Here is a 16,631-nt window from a genome sequence, read left to right on the forward strand (position 1 = left end):
AACCAACCTCAAATCCATTTGGAATTAACTTTGGTGACAACAGTAAAGAATTACTAATCCACTGAAATAGTTTTTCCAAATGGCTCCCTGTTGCCCATTAGCATTTATGTCAAGATCTTGGACCCACTCATTTCAAATGCCAGTTTCATCATGACTCAAAGACCCTGCTGGAATTCAGATCTGTGTGTGTTTTCTCTATCCAGTTTTATTGCTCTGTCCATCCACAGTCCCAGTGGCTTTTATTGCTATAATTTTTATACTATGTTTAACATCTGGTATGACAAATCCTTCTTAACACCCTTATTTTAAAAATTTCCAGGCTCTTTCCTCCTATTTATGTTTTCTTATGATCTTCAGCATTTCCTTGTCTAAGTAAATAATCATTTTGATACTTTAATTGTCATTTGAAAGTCGCTCAGTTGTGTCCAACTCTTTCATAGTCTATACAGTCCATGGAATTCTCTAGGCCAGAATACTGGAATGCGTATCCTTTCCCTTCTCCAGGGGATCTTCCCAACCCAGGGATCAAATCCAGGTCTCCCACATTGCAGGTGGATTCTTTACCAGCTGAGCTATGAGGGAAGCCCCTCTAATTGTCATATATTATATATAGATATGTATGCATATGTATGTATGTATCTGAATGTCTGTGTGTATGTGTGCGTATTTCTTCATATCCAAAAGTGGGAAGGTCTTGTTTATTCACATTGACTTTCATAGTAGTACTTTTCTTACTCTAGCTTAGGACACTTACGTCCATTTTTAATATATCTTTTTTAAGTATAGTTGATTTTTAATGTATTAATTTCTGTTATAAGCAGTGATTCATATATACATATATATATATATTCTTTTTTGATATTCTTTTCCATTACAGTTCATCACAGGATATTGAATATATCCTTATGTTAATGTTTAAGACAAATATTTCTGTAACTCATCATAGGTGGAAAAATTTGATTTTAAATATCATTTTAATTGTATTCTTTAGAATTCCTTCTACCAACTTAATCAGCAACAATAAGATTTAATTGTTTTAAATAGAATTGAGGGTTCTTTTTTTTCCATTTGTGCTTAATGTTTAGAAACCACTGATTAGCATTTTTTGATATAGGCTGATACCACCAGGGGGATTATACATTGTGGCAGATGCCACAGAAACAGGATAGAAAAGAGAAGCAGCAGATCATCACTCATGACTCCTCTCTGCACAGACTTGGGCCTGAAGCAGGGTACTGGCTGTCATTATAGGAAGTAGCCGATAAGAGGAGGGATGAGGGAGGAAGGCAAGAGGAGGGATGCAGGAAGACACATCCAGTGAGGGTTCCTGTGGCAGGAGTCCCAGGGAATTTCCATCACAGACAGATTCCTATCAGACCACACAAAGAGAAATAGGAAGGAAAGGCAAGCTCTGAGGGTATTTGTATATACATGGCTCTTGTGCATCTATGGCAGTGCTTATTCTGGGAGGAACTTTGAGAAAGATGCAACCGGGAGATCCGTGTTAAAACACGGGCCATCTGTTTGGTGTGATTCAGGTGGGAGAAAAAACCCACAGCTGCTGTATAACTTTGCCGTGGTGAGTCTTCCATCAGTCTTTTCAGATACATTTGAGGATAAAGTAACAAGATACTACAAGTACTTACTATGAGCTTTTAATGTTTCCAGAAAGAATCACTAAGTCAAATGCACTACCTCAAATGTTTTACATCAGCTAACGATAGTATTATAAGAATGGACCCCAGTGGCCTTTACTATGACCCATCAAATAGCACAGGAATGCTTTATAGCACTGCCTTTTGGTTTCTCTGGCAAGTCTCCTCCCCCACCAAAAAAGTCAGGCTATACCAAATGCACCCAACTTTTAAAGATTTAAAATGTGCTCAGCAGCAAGAATAGCAACAAGAACCCAGGAAAACTTACTTTTTATTTTCATTCCAACACATACTGGTGACCAGTATCTCACTGTAACCTGCTCTTATGGTAGAGAGCCCAAAGCAGGTGAATTTCAAAGCACCTTTTTGCAGGTGTAACTGGCAGAACTTCCGGATGCTTTAAAACTATAAGTGGAAAACACCCAAGATCAACACAGCACTTTACCCACCTGAAAGTGCTGACATTACCTTTTTGACAGCACAATTCCCACCCAGTTTGTACATGAGGAGAGAGGAGGGTGTGTTTTCAGGCGATCGGCAGGCAACCAGAGATAGGATTATTTTGGCTTCTAAAGCAGACAGGCATCCTGATCCTTTACAGCCTGGAGAGTGACCTTCAGTTCACATGAAATGTCCTGGCTTTGAAAGAAACTGGCAAATCTCATACTCTGGGGGAGAAGCCCTCTCACGTGGATTCCATCCAGCAAAGTCCAGCAGAGTGGACTGAGGAGAGGATGCAGTTTTAATGTTTCATTTAAATGCTCCTGATGTAACTTGGGCAGAGTGTGTAAGCACTGAGGGGTCTAGGCTACGTGATGAAATTTGCAGGGGCCACTCTGGGTCAGGGCAGATGAGACCTCAAATAATGTTAGAAGAACTCTTTCTCAGTTATGGACAGGGGCCCACAATACTGGAAGACAATGTATCAGCACCTCAATTATTAGCAATGCACAGATGGGAAGCAAGCAAACTTCCAGTTAATCTAGCAGTTTGGTCTTGGTTTTGCTCGACAGTGATTATCCACAGTTGCAGGGTTTAGGATTATATAATCAGAGCCACACTCAAGGCAGAGCATCTACAGAAGCAGTTGAGGGAAGACATGCCTCCTCCCCAGAAGGCTTCCTGTTGTGGGGGAGGGGGACTAGAAAACTAGATTCCTGTTCTGGGGAGAAGCAGGGACAAGAAGCTCTCAGGCCTGTGAACACAGTGTAGCTGTAAGCATATCAGATATGAAATAACTTATAGGGATGCTAAAGGCTGATGTGATGTGAGGGCTGCTATGTGGTTGGCTAAAGGCTTTCCATGGTGATTTCACTTAATCCTCACCAACTTTCTGATACATGGGCTATCTTATCGCCATTTTACAGAGAAGGACACTGAGGCTGGGAGTGGTCTGGGGCTTAGTCTGCAAGGCACAAGCTGGAGACAAAGCCCCCAGGTGGAGCCTCTGGCCATGGCCAATGCTGCCATGGTGATGGTGCCCAGCCAGACAGTGGATGGAAGTGTGGCTCTAGGAGACAATTCTGTGGGCCTCTGGTCTTTCTCTTCCCAGAGAGGTTAAGCAGACAACATTCGCCAGGCTGACTCACCCGTCCACTACCACCATCTTGCTTTATTATGGCCAGTGTCATCCCAGTCAAACTTGACTCCAGCCCTTCCTTAAACTATGATACTATCTGGAATTCATTGACTTTCTGGCCCCTGGTTCTCCACCCCTGGGATTGGGTTTCCAGAACTCCCCAACCACGGGAAACTCTATTCCTATAAAGGAATACTGTGCTGTGCCTAGTCGCTCAGTTGTGTCCAACTCTTCATGACCCCATGGACTGTAGGCCACCAGGCTCCTCTGTCCGTGGGATTCTTTAGTCAAGAATACTGGAGTGGGTTGCCATGCCCTCCTCCAGGGGATCTTCCCAACCCAGGGATCGAACCCAGGTATCCAGCATTGCAGGCAGATTCTTTACCAGCTGAGCTACCAGGGAAGTCCATAAAGGAATACTACTTGGCAATAAAAAAGAATAAACTACTGACACTCTCAACAACATGGATGAATCCCAAATGCATAATGCTGCAAGGAGAAGCCAGCGTGACCACACACTATGCAGTTATATGCCTATGGAATGGCAAAACTATAGCATCAGAAACCAGACCGGTCATTTCCAGGGACTGGGTGTGGGGGTAGAAGCTGATACAAAGGGAGCTGAGGGAGGTTTGGGTAATGATGATACTGTTCTATATCCGAGAATAGCAATGCATTTGTTAAGACTCACAGAACTGTATGCTAAAAAGTATTAATTTTGTGCATGTAAATTACACCTTATGAAATAGGAGAATGGCATACCTTACTAATAAATACTTTCAAAGGAATAAGGGAAACTAATTAGGTGAAGCTAATGAGGAGGTAACAGCTTCTAATTAATAGCCCATGTTATGAAAAAGCAATTTTCAAATTGACAAGTGTCCCACAAGAGATTATCAGAACAACATGCAGCTTAGTTAAGGAGCAATGATAAACTTCATCCAATGATCCCCAGATAAAAGAGGCCAATATTTAATCAATATTCTTTTAATGGCATGCTTTGCAGGTACTGGCAGCATCTGATTGCACTAATCTACTTTGTTTCCCTTCGTTTGAAAGATCAGGCAAGAAAATATATACATTACTCTTGAGCTTTCTTGAAACAGTCTACTGGGTCTGCCAGGACCTTGGAAATAAGAAGGAAAGGGCACCTGTTGGAAAACCAATACCAGGGCTCAAATGAGCTGTCAGAATGCAGCAGAGATTAGGTACTACTTAAGGCCTTTACTGAAGGGAAGGCGAGTTTCTAATGTGGTGCTTATTAATAGGAATGATTTCAACTAAAAGTCAGAGCCAGAAAACTCTCAAGTACAAGAAAAAGAAAGATGAATTGCATTACCATAAGTAATTATATTTTACTTGCTTATAAAAGATATTTTAAAACTATGAGCCATGCTACCATACGACCCAACAATCTCACTCCTGGGCATATATCCAGAAAAGTTGAAAACTCTAATTCAAAAAGATACATGCACCCCAATGTTCATAGCAGTACCATTCACAACAGTCAAGTCACTGAAGCAAGTTAAACATTTATGGATAAAGAAGATCTGCTGTATATAAACATGCACACACACACAGAATGAAATATTAGCCATAAAAAAGAATGCAATAATACCATTTGCATCAACATGGATGGACCTAGGAATCATCATACTAGGTGAAGTCAGGAGAAAGACAAATATCATATGCTATTACTTCTACGTGAAATCTTAAAAAAAAAATACAAACTTATTTACAGAACAGAAATAGACTCACAGATGCAAAAAATTTATGGTTATGAAAGTGGAACGGGGACGGATAAATTAGGAGTTTGGGATTAACAAATACATACTACTACATATAAAGTAAACAACAAGGACCTACTATAGGGAGCACGGGGAGCTATGTTCAATGTCTTGTAACCTATAATGGAAAAGATTTTTCTGCCATTGGAGTCACACATCATCAGTCAATACACTCTGTTACTGTTACCGCCCCCTCGCCGCTGCCGACTTCGTCGTCTACAGAAGGTGCCTTCTGATGTCACTTTGTATCTTCTGGGTCTATAATCAAATTCTCCATTTTTTAGAAAAATTTTTTAAAAATTAGTTTTTGGCTGTTCCGTGTGGCATATGGGATCTTCATTCCCAGCTAAGTACTGAATCCATGTCCCCTGCAGTAAAAGCGCAAAGTCTTAACCACTGGACCACGAGGGTAGTCCCTTGATCTTGGACCTTCCACCACACCCGCTCAGCCCAGTGTCCCCCAGTGTACAGAGATAAACACGGACAGGTAGGAATCACAATGGATTTGTGCCGAGACATTATCCCAAAATTAACTGTAAAAATGAAAGGAAATCTGGTTTCAACAGTTTTAGGAAACCCAGTCTCTACTGCCAGAAGAAAGGAGAGGAAAAAAAATGCATTTCAGGAGAGCAAATCAAACAGAGGAAAATGGCAAGAAAAAAACAGTAGATGAAAAACCTAACTGGTAAAATCAACTTCCTGAGAATGAAAAATCTATTTGAGAGTTTCAGCTGAAATAGAAGTTAGTTTGAGTAGGAAAGTGTGTGTACTCATGTGCTCATTCATATCCGATTCTTTGTGACACCATGGACTGTACCTGCCAGACTCCTCTGTCCATGGCGAGAATACTGGAGTGGTTTGTCATTTCCTTCTCCAGGGGATCTTCCCAACCCAGGGATCGAACCCACGTCTAGTCTCCTGCATTGACAGGTGGATTGTTTACTACTGAGTCACCTGGTAAGCCCATAAAGTGTGTAAAGAATGCAATCAATATACTTCATTCTCAAAAGACGAGATTAAACACACTGTAAAATGAATTAACTAATACTGGGAGGGGATATTTCTCCATGTGAAAATTCCACCCGGAAAGATTTAAGGTTAGACCAGAAAGGCATTTCCTAAAAGGCAAGACACACAGTACAAAGTGCAAACCTTCTCTTCTATCCTAAAAACAAAAACAAAACAAACAAAAGAGAAAACCAAGAAGCCTGACAGTTTCCTAGAGGCTGGCCGCTATTGAAACCCGCTCAGTCGAGTGTGTGTTTATTGGGTGCTGGTCACTCATTGTGCCTGGACGTCCCCACCGATCTGGTGGACAGAGAAGCACCCAGTACTGCCCTGGGTGGAGCTGTCTCTGGAAGCAGGAGGCCTTCAGGAAGGGAAGTGAGTTGGAACCTGTGAACTTTAATGCAGACCAGACGTGATGAGCTGGACACTTTGCTGGGTTTGGGTGTTTTGTTTTTTCTTTTTTTTTTTTGGCCCAAGTACCAGATGGTGGGGAAATGTGGTCACCTGGAATAATGCATACCGTAGAGCTCTCGAAGTCTTTTTTTGTTTTTGGACTTGCGCCTCTTTTTTTTTTTTTTTTTTTTAATTCCAGGGAGGCTTAAACATTTTATGGAGTTAGAGACTCAATTTTTAAAACAGCCACGGCTGAATACTTTTTTCTTCCAGAACGCTGGATCTTTATAACGATCCTCTTAGGTAAAGCAGCTGCGAAAACATCATTAAAAAAGCATATATTGTCACCTGTAAAAAGCAGTAAGAGTCTATTTTTATAAAGTTCAAAGTGCTTGGGTATCTGGTGGGGGGATCCCTCCGGACTGCTAAGACTTCTCTGGCTTGGTGACCGCTCTTCTCCCTTTCTCCTCCCCTCGCCTTCTGCTAACACACTCCCAGCTCTAAGGACCAGCAGCAACCAACTAGGCTTTGAAAAGCTGGTCCTGAGCCCACGTCTAACAAGTTCTGCAGCCGCCTTCTCACCGAAACATAAAATCCCAACAAAATGCACTTTCCCCCTATTGTTTACTTGTATTACTTCTCTACAGAGCTGGAATAAATAGGGCATGGGATGGGAACGGCAGGTGTGGGCTCCCCTCCAGCCCCTCCTCATCCTTCAGGTGTTGACTTGCTTCGTCCTAGAACCTGGAAGCTGCCACCCTTCCTGGATGTGAAGCACGCCTTCTGACAGATCTCACTGCAAGCATCTTCCTGGAAGTCGTCTGAGTGGTGGGTGCTCTTCTTTGTGTCCCCTCACTTGACTCCAAGAGCCAGGGCTCTGTCTTGTTCATCTGGATCCCGTGTGGGCGTGCTAAGTCACTTCAGTCATGTCCAACTCTTTGCGACCCCATGGACTGTAGCCCGCCAGGCTCTTCTGTCCATGGGATTCTCCAGGCAAGAATACTGGAGTGGATTGCCGTGCCCTCCTCCAGGGGATCTTCCCAACCCAGCAATCGAACCTGTGTGTCTTACATCTACTTGCGTTGGCAGGAGGGTTCTTTACCACGATCCCAAAATGCAATAGTTTAAATCTCTATTTCTCATTTGGTGATAATATTTCCAGACCACCAGGCTAATATGCACCCCATTTCCTGGCCCATATCCCATACCAATTTAACGACCCCAAGAAAACATTAAAATTTCTTATATGTGGTGCCAAAAATAAGTAGGCATTCACTCTAAGTGGTATAAAAATTCCCATTTTTTTTTCACTTCGATATCTATATGTTGTGGTTGGTCTCTGTATTAGGAACCACCAACTGCTCACCATCATGATGGCCAGGATTCACGCCCCAGGTTAAAACTACAGAAGTATGTTAAAGGTCTCTGCTTACCATCTGCCTGCCACACTGACAGACACATTTTCTGAAGCTGCTTTTACTGTGGAACATGCCTATTCCAGAATGAAAAACGAATCCCAGCCTCCAAGAGCAACAAAGCTCCTGTCTGGTTTTCAGGCCCTTCCTCTGGCCACTCCAGTGGCCACCCATGCCCTCCTTGGCTTCTGCAAATTCCATTTCTTTTCCTGCCCTGAATGCAGACACACAGGGCACAATCCCCTCCAACTGGCTGATCAGGGTCCCACCTGCTTGGCCAGCTTGTGAAGCCAGCCCCCTCCCAAGCCAGCCCCATGACAAGGTTTCTCCTTCTGAGAAGTATGGTCCATCTGGTCACAGCCATTAAACTCAGCATCTGCTTGGTTTGATTCATGTCAATGTATGGCAAAAACCACTACAATATTGTAAAGTAATTAGCCTCAACTAATAAAAATAAATGAAAGAAAAAAACTTAAGTGTAAAGTTGTCTTTCAAGCCTTCAATAAGCTGATGTGCATTTTTTTGGTTTCCCCTCAATGTGACTAAAGCAGCCAAATGCTTGCTTGTGACATTCTTTAACATTTTAGCAAAAAATTGTGGCAAAATTGACATAAAGTTCACCATCTTAACCATTTCCAAGCGTGTAGTTTAGTGATATTAATATACACATTCACACATGTGTGCTCAGTCATGCATGTCCGACTCTTTGTGACCCCATGGACTGTAGCCCACCAGGCTCCTCTGTCCATGGGATTGTCCAGGCAAGAACACTGGAGTGGGTTGCCATTTCCTCCTCCAGGGGATCTTCCCAACCCAGAGATCGAACCCACATCTTGTCTCCTGCATTGGCAGGCAGGTTCTTTACCACTGTGCCACCATATACATCCACACTGTTTTGCAACCATTATCATCTTCCATCCACAGGACTCTCTGTGACATTTTTGTTTGTCATCATCTGTGAGAGGCAGACAGAAAGCCGCCAGTTAGTTTCTAATGATAAAAATCCTGTTTTAATTCATGGAACTGTACACCAAGAAATGGTATATATTATGGTGTATTAATTATACTTTAAAACAGTGATGTCTGCCCATTCAAGCATCTCTAATGCAGGCAGGATGGGCTTTCTGAAACATACATCTGAGCAGTCCCACTGCCTGGCACAGAGTTTAGAGCATGGGTGCTCCAAATTGTTGGCAACGAATGAGTGAATGAATTCAACTACTCTCTTCAAACTTGTCAAGGGTTCCTGTGTCTAACACCTTTATTGGTAATTCAAGTCATGATAGCTTCCCTGGTGGCTCAGTGGTAAAGAATCTGCCTGCAATGCAGGAGACATGGGTTTGATCCTTGGGTTGGGAAGATTCCCTGGGGGAGGAAATGGCAACCCACTCCAGTATTCTTGCCTGGAGAATCCAATGGACAGAGGAGCCTGGTGGGTTACAGTCCATGGGGTCACAAAGAGTTGGGTATGACTTTGCAAGTAAACAACAACAAATGATTCTCCTACTAATGACTAAGGCTAGATACGTGTGTGTACATGCATGACACCTTTGTATTGATGTCTTTTTTAGTTGGCAAATTATTTCAAGTTTGTATTTTTAGGTGACAGTTACATGTATCACAGGGCATCTGAGATGAGAACATCCTGGCTATTGCAAAGAGTTTCTTCTTGAGTTATAAGAAAACCATTTAAGAAAAATACACAATATATTTAATTTATTCTCACATAAATAATTAGCTACAAGGTAACCCTTAGAATGCAAAACTTTTGATTGCAAATGAACAAATCAAATTATACCATCTTTGATCTTTCAGCTCAAAATACACTAAAACAGCATGCACGTAGTACTTTCCTATGTTTGAATTATGTTGAAGCGCACCCACTGATGCCATGAAGGTTATGCAGCAATGGCAGATGCAGTCTGAGTCAGTGCTCTGTCTGGGCTCAGGAAGGATTTCGTTTCCTATTTTAAAATGAAGATCACCCAGCCATACCAAGGAGAAAATTGGGCACAGAGCAGTGGAGACACTGTATTTTATATAGAATGTTTTAAAAGCCTGATTATGCAAGACTGTTTAACCCCTGCGGCTCAGCCACAATAGCCAATATTAATGTAAGGAACTTGCCTGGCATGTTCAGAGTTGAAAGTCTGCCAAACAGAATTTTTCAGACAGACTGAAATTGTACTCGTCTCAGAGTCAGCTCACTGGAAGCTTTTTTTTTTTTTAAAGGAAAAAGCCAAGATAGTAGGTGTCAGTGACTAAGAAGGGCCCCCAAGGAAGCTCTGGAAAGCTCCAGGGTTGGGGCTTCATGGGGACGGTTCTGATAAGAAGTCTAGACTATCTGTAATGTGCTGATCATGAGGAAAGCCAGATTACTGAGCAAGCTTCTGAAGCCAGCAGCTCCAAGAGACGAACATGCACGTGAGACACGCTCACATGTGGGAACTTGCTGACACCAGGGCCTCAGTGATCCTGGCCCCAGACCACAGCACCAATTATCTGTGACCCCGAGTGACACTCAGGAGGGACTCCTGCTACAGATGCAGAAAAGGCTGTGGGGAGGGGGCTGGCAAACATCTTTAAGCACCCAAAGGGAACTGTAAGAATGTGGACAGAAAGAAGACAGAAACCACAGCATTTATGATGGGTAACATCTGAAAGCCCTTACTCAGAGAGGGTGGAGTTGAACACAGCAGCACCAGATGAGCAGACGAGGCAAGTGGGCTGCCCTTTGTAGGGGTAAGAAAACATATCCCTTCTTCTAGGTTTTCCTATGTTTCAGCTGCTTTGGTTGGGCAGCCTTGTGCAGTGAACAACCTGTGCAACTTGGGGAAACTACTTGGTAGGAGTTTGGCTACAGAGGGAGGGATTCAAACCTCTAGGTCTGAGCTGACTCTTCAACAGGAAAGATCAGATGATTTGGTCAAGAAACGGTTAACCGCAGTTCCACTAGCAAACCCTGTGTCCACGATCTGAGCTGAGCCTTTTCAGGGACCACATCAGAAACAGTGGATCTATGCCTCAGTTATTATTTCTGCCAAGAGTGGAGAAACCAGACACAAAATAACCCGCACCACACACAATGACCATTGCTTCCCTATTTCCCCAGAGTGACTGCCTGTTGCCTCTTTCCTAAACACGTCTGGAAATCTCTTAGTCGTGACGGCCACACCTTTACAGTAGAGCTGCTCCAAAGGAGGAGGAACGAGGTGCCTGGTGCTCCCATCGGAGCGGAACTTGAAGTGTCTTTTCCACTCGTCCCTGGGCCAGCACCTCTGCCCCACCGGTCCCTCCAACCAGCATGCGTATTTCACTTATAACTGAATCTGCGTCTTGAAAAACAGGCTGGCGACTCAATGCGTTCATTGAGACATTTTTAATTATGTTCCTGGCTTTCTCCCCACTCAATCCCACATCCTCCCGGCTAAAGCAGCAACATCCACATGTCCCAGAAGCAAGAACCAAAAGCTCAGGAAGCCTGTGGAGTCCGTGAGACATCCAGCAAGAAACCCTTCCATTCAGTGAAGAAAAACCAGGCTGGGTTGCCTAGGAACGTCTCAGCGCCCACCACGCCAGGTGCCAACATCTGCCGCCCAGGCTCCCGCCACTGGGGGGTGGAGGAGGGTGTGAGTGACAGCAGGAGGGCCACACAGAGGAGAGGGCCTTGCCCTGTCCATCTGTCCATCAGGGAGAGAGAAGGCAGAAGGCAGCCATGGATGTCTGACTTTTGATCCAGCGAAACTAGATCTGGAAGGTGTCCCCAGCTTCAAAGAGACTCCACACATCAGGGGAACATCTTTTAAGTATTCCCTGAACAAAACCCTTCCTTGAAGTCACCTAAGGTCCCTCTGATAAGGACCCTCCTCCTGAAGGAAGGGGCCAGCCGTGCTCACCTCAATGATGTAGAGCACCACGTTCTTGTAGAAACAGTACAGGATGCACTTGGTCACCCGGTTGTAGCTCCAGGCACCGTGAACCAGCAGGAGCTTCTCCAAGTAGGAAAACTGAAAAAGGAAAGAAAGAGGGTCTGGAATGTCCTTCGGAGGAGAAGACGGGCAAGGGAGTGGACGAACCCGGATTCTGCTGGTGACCAAGAACACCACTCGCTTTAGAGGCAGCTTTCAGGCCAGGTGAGAAGGTCTAAGATCTCCTCTTTAAGCTACAGAGTTATGATTTTTCCCCAGTCACACAGCTAGACTTCAGATTGCTGTCTTGTGAAGTTCTATTTACTCTAATGCTTTTAGGATATTAATTATTAAAAGGAGGTGACCAACCAAAATTGGAAGAAAAGAGCAGTGAAATAAGATGCTTCTATTCAATCACCAATTTGGTAATGACAACAGGAGCAAGGGACAGGGACTGTCATGCACCTGTACCCTTTTAAGAAGAGGGATGCGCATATAGACACTACCTGTTCCTATTTCCACTGTCAGCCTGCAGGTGCGAGACAATGACACTCTACACACAGAGAGACACACACTCTGCCCTCCACTTCTAGACCCATCTCCTTCCCCTTTTTCTGGCCTCCAACAAATAAGAGCCCCTCTTGCTGAAATGTGATGTAGTCATCCGTCCAAATAAAACATCAACACGCAGCTGACACCAAGTTGAGAGTGATGTAATGGCTTAGCTCTTGCAGTATGAAACATTCAACCATATTCTAATAAAATACTCAAATCCTCCTCGGGGCAGGGGGTCTTTGGACACCACTCCAATCCTATCTTCTCAGCCTCCCCTTAGCCTGGCTTTGTCTTCTGGGTCCTAATTCACAAAAGCCTCCAAAAGTGTGAACAAGGAGCCGGAGGGAGGGAGATGGGCTGTTTTTGGGGTCATAGTCTTGGCGTGTTCTGGCGGTATGCATCATTAGGGGTGATCCTGCTTCACTTCACGGTTCCTATGTATTCAATTAGCCTCTCCTGGCACTGAGTCCTCCTTGGTTGTCTTGGACTAAAACCTCACCTCCTGTTCTGAGTCACAGGGCAGCCCACAAACTTACATCCATCACTCCCCACGAGAGAGGACCATGCACAGATACTAGGAGTTCTGCTGTTGTCAACTTCCTATTAACTTTAGGTTACTTTTGAAGTTACATTTAACCATCTACAGAAAAGAAAGACTGGCCAAAGATACAGTATTTTTAAAACACTTTTTCGAGAGGAGGCCACACAATAGCTGGTGTTAACACTAAGGACAGGAGCTCAAGCCACGCGAACCACATTTGGGTGAGTTTCTGCAGATGGCTTGTCTACATGTGGCTCCAAAAACTGAATGAGACTCTGGAGTGGTGGGAATGGGTACACGTGGAGAAATAAAGCTCCCCATACAGGGTCATCAAGGATTCCAAAGGGAATGGCTAAACAAATAAAGAGGAAGTTTGTATTTGACCTGGACACCCTGGCGTTCAACCTTCCATGAGTACAGAGAACATCTGTTGGAACCATCCAGAAGGCCCTAGCTTAGCACTACAGTGATTTCTTTTCAGAAAACAAAGCAAAAAAATCCTAAATCAAAATGCTGTTTTCATGAGGTTGCTCAAAAAACATTAATGAGGCAGGGGGCAGAAATGACTGTCTCCAAGGAGAACAGGCAGCGGAGGGCTGGAGACACAACACGACACGGGCTGGCCCTGCACAGTGAGGCCCCAGCGGGCCGGCCGGCAGCCTGGGGCCACCCCGTGGACACAGCACAGCCCAGCTGGGGAGAAACAGGACCAGGGCTTGCTGACTTCATAATTTTCCTGAGGACAAGTCTTTGAGCTAACCTTTTTTTCCTTCTGGATATAACTTTCCAGGGCACGTTCTCAAGAATCCAATCAAAAATGTGTTCATCCACATTAAAACAAACAGATCAAGTGCTAAGGCATGAACTTTGACCAAAGACATTTATCACTTTATTAACTTCAACCAAAGGAACTCAGTCAGTTGTGGCATGTCCTACCTAGTAATTATGGCAGAGGAAACATCCTGGTAAGGAGGGTATGAGGTAAGCAGAACGCAGACCCGAAATAACGGGATCCCTGTCTACACCTGAACAGGATGGCGGACGGGAGGGACACGCAGGGATGCTGGTTGGCTAGAGACCCCTGGTGTTCCTCTGTGTTCAGTCTTTGGGGCTGTCCATCAGCTCCTTCAGCACAGGTGATGTAGGCTGGATGGACAAGAAAAGCCCCAAACAGAATCACAAAGCCCTGCCGCCCTCTGTATCTGCCCTTTAGTTTTGATTTGCTTGTCATTTTGATTTGCCTTTAATTTGAAGAGACCAACTGCTCCAGATCCCACATCCTATTAGTCCGGTTTCAATAAAGCAGGTCACGGAATCTCCCTTCCCTCGACATTTGCAAGAAAAAGACAAATATTTGCCTGGAGCTCCTAGGAAACCTCTGAAGACCCCTGCCAGCCATATGATGCTATAACTCAAGTATTTAATAATGCTGGGGTGCATAACATCTCCAGGTGCTGACAGCCTGCAGGAAGCACGAGTCCCATAGGCCTTGGGGCAGTCGACTCTGGAAAGGAACCAGGCAGGTGCGCGGGGCTAGTTCCCCAAGGTCACGTGCAGGTCCGCTGTTCTCTGACCCTGGGGGCTGGGACCCGTGGTAGGTCACCTCTTGTAAAGGAAGCCCAGTTTTCCCACCTATAAAGTCGGAATTCCTTCTCCTACCTACGTGAGTCATCATCTTGAGGATTCATTTAAAATCGACAAAAGGAACAAGATGGATTTCATGCACTTTTTTGACTTATAAGGATCCTGCCGTTCTCTGCGTTTGCAAAACCACTAGCTGGTGGGTGGGGGGTGGTGGGGATTTGAGATGGCATCTAAGCAGAGCCCCCCTCCGGGAAGTGGGGCCTTGAAGGTACAGAAGGCCAGTCTGCATCCCTGGGCTTGCAACAAGTTCTTCCACGCTTAACATGCAGCCCCAGATTTCAGCTTCAAGGAGGAAAAGGCCATGATTACTCGTGCTCATGTGATAAGGTTAATGCATTCTCCCAAAGACTGAACACGGAGGAACACGAGGGGACTTGAGCCAACCAGTAGGCATTTAATCCCCGCACACTGTGATCGGAGATGGGAGGAAACGGTCTGTGTTCTCTGAGACACCTAGATTTCCCAGATGGTCAGGCAGCAAAGATGGTCTAGGTGCAAATCCCAGGGGGGCAGGAGCTTGGCCGCTTCCCTTCACTTTGGGGCTGTCATTGAGGAGTGGACATTCCGTTTGGTCTCCAACTGCTAGGGCAGGAGCTGCTAAGTCTGTCAGGAGCCTCTGCTAAATCGTACAGACCAGAGAGGAACGGGCTGGATGTGGCCGAACTGCCAAAAGCTTTGTGCTGCTGACCACAGGGGGACCGCTGCCCAAGCCTGGGGTTCGTGCCCCTGCCAGCAGTGGCCCTGCAGCCCTGCGGCACAGCCAAGAGGGCAGTGCCTGTGAGTCACTGAGTCCCCCGACCTCACGTGCCACGTGAGACAGAGGGTTCCAGCACCTTCTGGCAGGGGGGAGATGCCAGGAGGGAGGATGCAGAAAACAGGTGCTACAAGCACAGCCATCCCTGGGCATGGAGGACACTGGAAGAGAACACGCAGCGGTTGCAGGGTTTAGGGGAAGAGACTATTATCATAAAATCAGAGATTCATCTGTTGGAAATGACCTCTCACCTGGACGACAGAAAGCCTGGCCCTTCCCACAGCCGAAAAAGAAACCCAAACCGCAGAACAGGGCCTCGTAACTACACAAGATGAAGCCAAGAGAGAAACCCAGCTACACTGGTGGGTTCTCCTCCATGCCACCTCCAAAGGGGCGGCTGAAGGACTAGACTGAAGGTCAAGCGCCAGCTGGCCTTCATGCCCAGTGGACTCTGTCAACTACATGTGACGGCTGGTCGATCACGCAGCCCACCTGAGCGATGGCGTAATCCGAGTTGTTGGTGGCCTGCATGCCCTCGTTCCCGCTGATGCCTACACCCACGTGGGCCGTCTGGATCATCCCCACATCGTTGGCACCGTCCCCGATGGCCAGGGTGATGGCTTTCACCCGCTTCTTCACCACGTCCACTATCTCCGACTTCTGCAGAGGAGACACCCTGGAGGAGGAGAGAGACGAGTTAGGACTCTACACGGCCTTCCAGAGGAAACAGCTGTAATCTACATTTCGCTGCATTAAAAGGGCAGTTACTGGATAATTTCCAAATCCAATACAGACGGTTTCAGGCTCATGTGCAAAGAAGCTTTCAGAAAACAGTAGCTTGCGGCTTTCAAGTATGTGCCAGCTTCACAAATGAAATACACAACTCAAGCTAACGCAAAACACAGCCCGTCGGTAATCACACCACCAGGCGGGAGCTGTACGTGCAAACTCCTCTGGGGCATGCCCGCCCTCCCGGATGATAAAGGCAGTCGAGATGCTCACAGAGGTCCTGGGATAGGTCTTCCCAATAAATCAGAAAACTAGCACAGATCCGTTTTGCTTTGCCGTCCATCATACGTAACTTAGGACGGGCAAGGGAATTTCCTACAAAACCTGCTTTCAGAAAAGGGAATGAAAAATTGGCAGGGCTTGAGAAGTGCAGAAAAGAGGACTAGTGTGAGAGGAAAGAAGAAAGAGGTCTCCATCTCCACCCTGGAGATGGAGGCAGCGTTTGAAGGGCAGCCAAGGCAGAAGGGCTTAGGATGGGCAGACCCAGGACAGAAGGTACACTGACACCGCACTTGTAGAAGCCCGGCCCCAAAGGAGATGGTGTGCAACCTGTACCTGAGAGGGGCTATTTCCACGGAGAGTCAAAGAAAGTGGGCTCTTTTC

The 16,631-nt window shown here is 45.5% G+C and overlaps 1 protein-coding gene across 2 annotated transcripts in view; it reads right to left on the reverse strand.

Annotated features, from left to right (window-relative positions):
* The window catches only part of LOC133049456 (phospholipid-transporting ATPase IB), a 458,918-nt gene that overhangs the window by 190,887 nt on the left and 251,400 nt on the right, over positions 1 to 16,631 (reverse strand). For both annotated transcript variants that reach the window (XM_061133472.1, XM_061133471.1), the window contains 2 exons: positions 15,732 to 15,915; positions 11,734 to 11,844 (listed from right to left, as the gene is read on the reverse strand). In XM_061133472.1, the coding sequence (XP_060989455.1) occupies positions 11,734 to 11,844; positions 15,732 to 15,915 (295 nt within the window). The remainder of the gene's footprint in view (positions 1 to 11,733; positions 11,845 to 15,731; positions 15,916 to 16,631) is intronic.

This window comes from Dama dama, chromosome 30 (assembly GCF_033118175.1).
Source record: "Dama dama isolate Ldn47 chromosome 30, ASM3311817v1, whole genome shotgun sequence".
Classification (NCBI taxonomy): domain Eukaryota; kingdom Metazoa; phylum Chordata; class Mammalia; order Artiodactyla; family Cervidae; genus Dama; species Dama dama.